Source organism: Juglans regia, chromosome 14 (genome assembly GCF_001411555.2).
Source record: "Juglans regia cultivar Chandler chromosome 14, Walnut 2.0, whole genome shotgun sequence".
Lineage (NCBI taxonomy): Eukaryota > Viridiplantae > Streptophyta > Magnoliopsida > Fagales > Juglandaceae > Juglans > Juglans regia.
Window position 1 is genome coordinate 17355992 of NC_049914.1, and position 8601 is coordinate 17364592.

Sequence of the window (8601 nt, forward strand, 5' to 3'; positions counted from 1 at the left end):
GAGTTGAGTTGAGTTGAGTTGAGATGATAAAATATTGTTAGAATATTATTTTTTAATATTATTATTATTTTAGGATTTGAAAAAGTTGAATTGTTTATTATATTTTGTATTAAAATTTAAAAAAATTGTAATAATGAGTTGAGATGAGTTTGGTAACCAAACTCACCTTAAGACTTATGTTTAAAAATTTTCTTAAGGAAAAAACAGTAATACCCATAAACCACACATAAACCATAGTTTTCTTTGTTGATAGTTTCATACAGGACTTGTGAAAAATCCTAGTTGTTGGTAGCTTTAGTAGTCAAGCCAAATCCAAAAGGAAACAGAGGATCATAATGTGAGTCACCAACATTCATCGGGAGCTGGTCCACTGTCTTGAACCACGTACGAGCGAGCTTGCCAGTGAATCCATAGTCACCGAACAATATGTCAGCAACGCCTTGGCCTTCAGTTCCAGGAAGCCAAGCAGCAACAAGTGCATCAATCTTTGCCAGGTAGGGTTGGATCACAACAGGGCGGCCAGAGATCACTACCACAACGCACTTGACAGCCCCACACACATTGTTGATGGTGCTTGGCCCTGGTTCTGGTATAGTTAGATTGAAGCTATCGCCAAACATTTCTGCATAGGGGAGCTCACCCACAACAACAATGGCGGCTGAAAATTTGTTGGACTTGACAAATCCTGCATCAGGGTTCTCACTGTAGACAACCTGGGTATTAGGATCAACTGTATTTTTCACGGCATTCAGGATTGTCGTACCTGTTAATGCAAATATGTCCTCTATTGTAACGCACCAGATTTGACCGGCAAAAAGGAAAACAAAACACCCCACCAATAGAAAATCTTACTTCTGTCAAAAAACACAAAAGCAAGCGGAATGTATAGATATTTACAAATCGTACCGATAGTGAAATCATTGCCACTAAGACCCTGCCATGTAATCGTCAAGCCTCCGCATTGATAGCCTAAGTTGTCAGCATGACTTCCTGCAACTAGTATCTTTAGCGTTTTCTTGGGGAGGGGAAGCAAGGGCCTGTCAGCAGATTTTCCATTCTTTAATAGTACAAGTGATTTTCGTACTGCCTCCCTTGCCAAGTCTCTATGTTTCTGCCAAGTGAGACTTTAGAGATTAGATAAATAATAGGTATAGTTGTGAGTACCTAAGTGTCGTCTAATTATTTTAAAAAAAGTGAATAAATAATTGACTTATATAAAAAAAAATTAATTTTTTAATAATAAACTCCACTCTTTTTCAAAGCGACTGCATAACATTTGCGTATTTCATGACTGTATGTAGCATTACTCGATTGATTATAGGACACCAAAAGGATTTGACAAAACACAGATGAAGAGTATTCAAGTCATCTTAAGACATAAATTTGAGAACAGACCCTATTACCGAGTTGGCTGACAAGACTGAGATCAGCTAGTGGATTCTCAAAGAGTCCCATGATAAATTTAACCCTCAAGATTCTCTTCACAGCATCATCGATCCTGCTCATTGGGATAATATTGTTCTTCACCTGATTGGTTAGCTCGAGAATGAACTCTGTATAGTTAAATGGGACCATGATCTGCGAAATAGGTACAAACATTTGAGAATAGAAAAAGAAAAACATATATCCCCCTCACATGCTTGAGATCAAGGAACTGAATACTAAATGTTGACTGACCATGTCAATCCCAGCACTAACTCCAGCTTGAACAGAGTATGAATAGTTAGCATCGATTTTTTCAATACCATACCAATCTGATATGACAAAACCCTGAAACACAACCATTTGCACCTTCAATGTTTCATATCGGCTGACCAATTTGACAACCAAACCAAGTGTTGAATTGGTTTTTGTTACCTTAAACTTTAGTTTTCCCTTTAGGAAAGCAGAGATAAGATCACCATTAGCATGCATCCTCTTCCCATTCCAGCTTGAGTACGATATCATGACTGTTGCAACACCCTTGCTGATGGAGTTAGGGTAAGCAGGCATGTGAATACTGAACAATCCATTTGCACTGATCACAGTATTATTCTCATCAATGCCTTTGGTTGTGCCACCATCTCCCACAAAGTGCTTGGCACAGGCCGCAACCTTTTGTCTAGCAATAACCAATAAATCAAGTGAAATAGTTACAGCCAGGTTTCAAATTTCAGTTCATTTGATATGCTCAACAAAGAACCCGGTAAGATATTAATTTAGAGAGCTGATCTAGAACTGGAATGATTTTGTGAGGTATTTATTCTCAGCTGCTATCATCTAAAGAACTAGTCAGTAGATAGTAAGAGTATCTTAGATGATCTGTGAATAATAATAAAATAGTTTGTAAATAGTTTATGAAAAATTGTAAATATCTGAGAACAATTGTATTCCTAAACGGACCCAATCTTTCCTCAAACGGTGCTTGTAGCAACACAAAGGGCAAACTGGTCCTTCCAAAGTGAAGCTCTTGCTTTGCAAACATACCAAGGTTTTGGGACAAATGTGCAAGATTAGCAAACAGTTCTCCCAACATTATAGACTGAAGTAGGCAACGAATTGGAACATGGGAAGGGGACCTAACTTTATGTTGTAATTTATTTTTAAATGTAATTTATTTTTAAATGCGCAGGACCAGCTAAAAAGAGTCCAAAAGAAGGATGTTGACTCCCACCTACTCAGCGTAACATAGAACAGACAGTAATATAACCACGTGGATACAGAAACGGATTAATTTTATTGCATCTTATTTTATCTTATTATTATAAATTTTTTCAAATTCTCACATAAAATATGATAAATAATTCAACTTTTTAAACTATCAAAATAATAATAATATTAAAAAATAATATTCTAACAGTATTTTATTCAACTTTTAATTTTCAACTAAAATAATCTCATCTCATCTCACTAACCAAATGATACTTTTTTCAACCCTTGACAGACAACAAATTAGACAAAGCAAACATTTTTAGGCTATTAATGCATGGAAGTTTCAAAAGACTTTAAGGCCCCGTTTGTGTTCAAGAATATTTTAGGTATTTTCAGATATAATCAAATATTTCATTCCCAAACATCACTTAAAGACAAAATATTTTTTAATTTTAAATTTTTAACTTTTTCATCTAATAATTACCTAATCATTATAACTTTTCCAAACTATCAAATATAGCACAAAAAACAATACAACTTTTCTCTTTCATTTCCCAAAGTCTAATAGACATCTTAATTCAAATTATTTCACTATTATTCAAAAATTATTTCATTATTATTCACAAATATTTTGAAATATTCTTAGTATATTTCAAACGGGCCCTAAGTTAATTCCTCAATGAATGTATAGATATGTGTTACTGGAGCTTTGCATGATCTGGAAAAAGGGAAAAGAGAAATTGATCATGAGTAAAAATAATCACGTCATCTTTGAACGGGTATTAAAATTCAGACCACTAGAAGGCAAGATACAACATGCAACAATCGTTTTTTTTTTTTTTTAAATATATATATATATATATATATATATATATATGGTCTATTTAGGAGCTCATGCATTTATTAAAGTTGCAAACATGCTAATGAAAACATTTGTAAAAAATTATTCAAGAATAATAACATGATCAGTGTCTGGTAATCAACAAAAATACAGCAGCATGCAGTTTAATCAAACGGATGATCTTACTTTCCACCAACAAAGGGAACACCCTTGCGAGATTTTGCAGGAATATCTCCTTGCAAACCGGGTATGATCTCAGTCAATGCTTGAACAATTTTGTGGTCTTCACTATAACTTTCGTAGCACCGACCCCATCTCGGGTCCCTGCATACCTGTTAAAACAATATTTTTTATAGATGAAAATTATTAGAATAAGTCGTTTATTTGAGGGTTTTTTTTTTTTTTTTTTTGAGAATTTTCAAATAATAAAATCCTATCCAATGTGTATTGAACAAAAAAAAATGTATGTAAAAAAAAGTAAAAAAAAAAAAAAACACATAAAATATACTAGCGGGAGCCCCAGCGGTTGCTGCCCTAGTGTTACTCATGATGTGTATTTACCGCAATACATGGAGCAAAAACATAAGGAATTCCTGTAGCTCTAACTTCAAGGGCCGTTGCAACTCCAATCTTCTTGACAAGTTGAGGATCCCTGAAAGAATAGTATCACAATAAATCCAGATAAGTGAAACTCGGAACTACTGATGATTTAAAAGCACATAGGAACTATCCAATAAAACCTTAATGCATCTGATCTGCTTCCAACCCTCTGATGTTTAAGATAACAAAATTCATGAGTTTTGTAATCCCAGCTTCCCAGTTTCTCAGTAATTCACTAAACAAGTCAGCATCATAACATCTTTTCTTCAACCATCGTACCGTAGACGATCATTACAAAATACTTGACATGTAAAATCTCGAGGTAAGGCTTTAAACTTAAACTGGTAACGATTCAACAGATCTGAAATTCTGAAATGGACTAAGAACAAAAGCATTAATAGTAAAAGGGTGATGTTAGGTTGCTCTCTAAGATGAGGTTTGGATAGTGTGATGAGATGAGATGATTTTAAATGAAAATTAAAAGTTGAATAAAATATTGTTAGAATATTATTTTTTAATATTATTATTTATATTTTGTTAATTGAAAAAGTTGAATTATTTATTATATTTTGTGTGAAAATTTAGAAAATTTATAATGATGAAATGTGATCGGATGAAATATTTTTTTTATCCAAACCTAGCACATTTTTTTTTAATTTTTTTTTAAATGTTAAAAAAATATATACACAAATTTACTAATAGTAACTTTTTTAAACATTAAAAAAAGGCACTATGGGGCACTTTTAGGGGCACATTTGGAGGGTAACAATCATTTTCCATAATAAAATATCCATCAAACTTAAAACTTAAGGTTCATGCTACTCCACTGTCCACTTTTGCTAGTTCATTTCTCTTCTTTTTTTTAAGTATTTTTTAAAATATTTTTAAACTATTTTTAAGAAAATAATATACAAATTCATTAGTAATAATTTTTTTTAAACATTTAAAAATATTAAAATATACTGACAGTCTAACCTAGAGGACAAAGTAGAATTTTCCAAAACTTAAAAACACTTCGGTGAAATGATGAGTTGGTGTCTATCAGGAATACAATAAAGGGTTTTATTATACATTAATTATTATTCATTCTTACACTCCACACCTGACGGTTTTTTTTATTTTTTTAATATAGAGTATGAGAGTGTTTTTTATAAAATATGAACCTAGTGAAAAGTGACTGTTGTGAAGAATTATTTTTTCAATAAACAAGTTATCTTTCTACAACAAACACTAGGACTAAACCAAAGGGCTTGTCTGTATCAAGATTCAAGATGCATCTTTATATATACTTGCCTGGTCACTCCAAGCCCAACATTGTGGGGGAAAATAGTGGCCTTGTAAACGTTGTTATGACCGTGGACAGCATCAATCCCGTATATCATCGGAATCCCAAGGCGGGTTGATAGAGACCCCTTTTGGATCTCATTCACCATGCTGACCCAAGTTTCGGCAGAGGCCTCCGGAGTCGGTACACTCCCTCCACCACTCAAAACACTCCCTGCCCACCACATATTGAACATACATTAATTCAAAATCGCATATTCATGTGTACAAAACAGCTAATACATATTGACAAATAGATCATGTACATGTACAGGTGAAACAGAACGGGTAAATATATATATATAGATTGTTCAGTGACATTTGGTTACCAATGAAGTACTTCTTCATCACATCGGGCTTGGCAACGCTGCGCTCAATCTGCACCATTTGGCCAATCTTTTCGGCAAGAGTCATGCGTCTCATGAGGTCTTTGACTCTAGTGCCCAAAGGCTGCTTTGGGTCTTTGTATTTCACGTAAACTGCTTCAGTAGGAGCTGCCAAGTAGCATAATAGCATGAAACCCATCATGGGAATTGAAAATCTCCGCATCTTGGCAGACCCACTGCCAAGAAAACCACTGCCAAGAAAAAGCTGAAAAAAAAAAAAGGCTGAAAAACGCACTGCTACTCGCCAAACACGAGAGATACTGTAAACAACCTCACACGCGTCAAACAGACCAAGGGAGACAGAGAGGAAGTTGGAGGAGGAGATATTTCTCTCTCCCTCTCCCGCCCTTCCTTTACTAGCCTTTACCAGTGTGTTAGCAGGAACCTTCGGCTTCGATAGTAAGACTCTGGGAAATGCGACCAATGGGCTGCTAGTTCTATAGGAAGTTTCTGCATTATTATAATTTGAAAAATTCTTTAAATCAGTTGCTATTTATCATCTCACACTCAACATCTTATGAAAAGCACTCTCATACCCTATAAAAAAATTATAAATGTGGAGTATCATAATGAATAGTAGTTGATGTATAGTAGGAGACGTTTATATTCATAGTTCATCTCAGCTCATCTTAACTCATTTCATTACTATTTATTACTATTCAGCAACTTTAACTCACAAATCTTATTAATATTCATAACTCATCTCATTACTATTTACAATCCATCTCAACTCATCTCAAGTCATCTTTGAATCCAAACGTCTCCTAAATCTCTTATAACTTTTTGTTCCATTTCAAAAATTGACATTTTTATTGAAAGAGAGAGAGAAAACAAGAAATATTTTATTTTGCCTTCGATCTTTGCGTTAGAGTCCAATGCAACGTTGTTTAAGGCTGTAAATTAAAAATAATGTTACTCAAGTAGTCACTCAAGATCAATTTGGTCAAACACAAATTCCGCTCGCTCGATTTGTTTACTAAATTAGTTATTATAGTTGTGACTAATTAAATGAGAAATTCGTGTTCTAGTTAGTATATATTAAACTTGTTACTTAAATATTTATAAATATAATCTATTTATATGTAACTTGATAAAGATTTTAGTAAAACATCAAAATATCATGTTTATCAAAACTTGTAGATTAGATAATCTAATTTATCAAGTGGAAAAATCTAATTGTAAACGATTATACGCACTAATATGTGGACTCATTCTATATGATTGGTCAGAAAGTAAATTTTATTGAAAACAATACTCATTTGAATTTAGAATATGAAGGTAACAACGTTAGTACGCAGATTGGTATGCAAACTTGTTTGTACGTAGCAAAACTCTTATCAAGTTGAAGCAACTTATAAACAAACTCGAAATCGATCAAATATTAAAGTAATTGTTCGTGACTATAAATACAATTAGATGAAAAGCTTCAACTCGACAATTCATAAACAAGTTCGGAATCAATCGAATATTACGTGAAAAAATATTTTTTTAAGACATCATTTGAATTTTGAAAAATGATAATCGACGTGCCCGTTGATTGCCACCTTGCCCCACTTATTCTTTTTAAGTTGTCATGTATTCTTTTTTTTTTTAATATTAATTTAATTGAAATAGTGAAACTATGTTGAGATAAGGAATGAAAAAAGTTTTAATTCGAACGAAATATTTTTAATCTTTGTATAGAATGAAGTTTGGAAAAATGTTGAGAAATTCAGTGAGTGGAGTTTGAATGAAATTAATTGCCAAAGATGGACCAACACATAAGGTTGCGTGACCGAGCTCATATTGGTAGAATTTGGAGTAGAATAATCTCAACAACAAGTCCCAACTGTACAAGTTTTGCACAGGTTTTTTGTTAAAAAAAATAAATTCCATCGAGAAAAAGTGAGTTTTTCAAACTTTTCTTTTTTTTTTAATAAAAAAAATAATATTTATAATCATGAAATGTGCAAGCGTTGCGTAATCTCTTTAAAAAAAATAAATAAATACAGAATTTATAGAAAAAAAATTAATTTTTTAATAATAAACTCCACTCTTTTTCAAAATAATATCACGGTACTTACTTACTCTACAACTGTATATAGCATTATTCTTAATAAATGACTTTTAAATCAATCCCTTAAATTTATTTTAATCTGCAAAATTGGCCAAATATAATTATTCATTTATTGAATTTTATATTTCATCACAGGATCTTGAAAGAGAAACCATGCATTTTCTTAAAAATATCGGAAGACAGAGTAGGGAGTGCTGTGCGGTCCCCTTGTCTTGCAAATTAAGGTAACGAGGGAAATGCCTCTTATTCTAGACTTGTGGGTCTTATAAAGATACTAAGCCCTCGTTTGTATTCGTAATCTAACTCAATCCACTTCAACTTATCTCATTTTATCATTACAATTTTTTTAAATTTTTATACAAAATATAATAAACAATTCAATTTTTTCAAATTTTAAAACAATTTTTCTAAATTTTCACACATAATATAATAAATAATTTAACTTTTATTTTACTATTCACAAACTATCTCAACTCATCTCTAAATCCAAACCACTTCTAAGAGATTTGATATAAGTAAATTTACCAACCAACGTACTTCATGTGATATGTTAAATTTATCTTAGAATTAAAATAATTTTACAATCTAAAATATTACATTAAACCACTTCAATTTATAAATATATTTTTATGAAATTTTTTTATGACTGAAATATTTCTCCTCACATAAACATACTAAACAACTCGTTTCTTTCTGTTTTGTTTTTTTCTTACTTCTTGTTTACATTGTTCCGTTTTTGTGGTAATATTTGGATGAGTCCATTG

At 32.2% G+C, this 8601-nt stretch overlaps 1 protein-coding gene across 2 annotated transcripts; it reads right to left on the reverse strand.

The window, feature by feature from the left end:
• Nucleotides 1-210: 210 nt before the first annotated feature.
• On the reverse strand, nucleotides 211-6196 carry LOC109013989 (lysosomal beta glucosidase-like). 2 transcript variants are annotated; one of them, XM_018996277.2, is made up of 9 exons: nucleotides 5725-6196; nucleotides 5366-5570; nucleotides 4034-4124; nucleotides 3659-3804; nucleotides 1858-2101; nucleotides 1678-1770; nucleotides 1396-1578; nucleotides 907-1111; nucleotides 211-784 (listed from the first exon to the last, which is right to left on the reverse strand). In XM_018996277.2, exons 1-9 carry the CDS (start codon nucleotides 5942-5944, stop codon nucleotides 279-281), a joined length of 1893 nt encoding a protein of 630 aa, XP_018851822.2. In that variant the 5' UTR covers nucleotides 5945-6196; the 3' UTR covers nucleotides 211-278. The 2 variants fall into 2 exon arrangements, with proteins under 2 accessions (XP_018851822.2, XP_018851823.2); XM_018996278.2 differs by having other exon boundaries at nucleotides 211-763; nucleotides 5725-6195.
• Nucleotides 6197-8601: the final 2405 nt, after the last annotated feature.

What these genes read in the sequence shown, in the direction of transcription:
- LOC109013989 (XM_018996277.2), bottom strand. Translation starts at nt 5,944, where the DNA reads ATGCGGAGATTTTCAATTCCCATGATGGGTTTCATGCTATTATGCTAC. An exon ending in GTTGGGCTTGGAGTGACCAG is followed by an intron (nt 4,125 to 5,365) that starts GCAAGTATATAT and finishes CTATTCTTTCAG; the next exon opens with GGATCCTCAACTTGTCAAGA. An exon ending in TGGCAATGATTTCACTATCG is followed by an intron (nt 785 to 906) that starts GTACGATTTGTA and finishes GCGTTACAATAG; the next exon opens with AGGACATATTTGCATTAACA.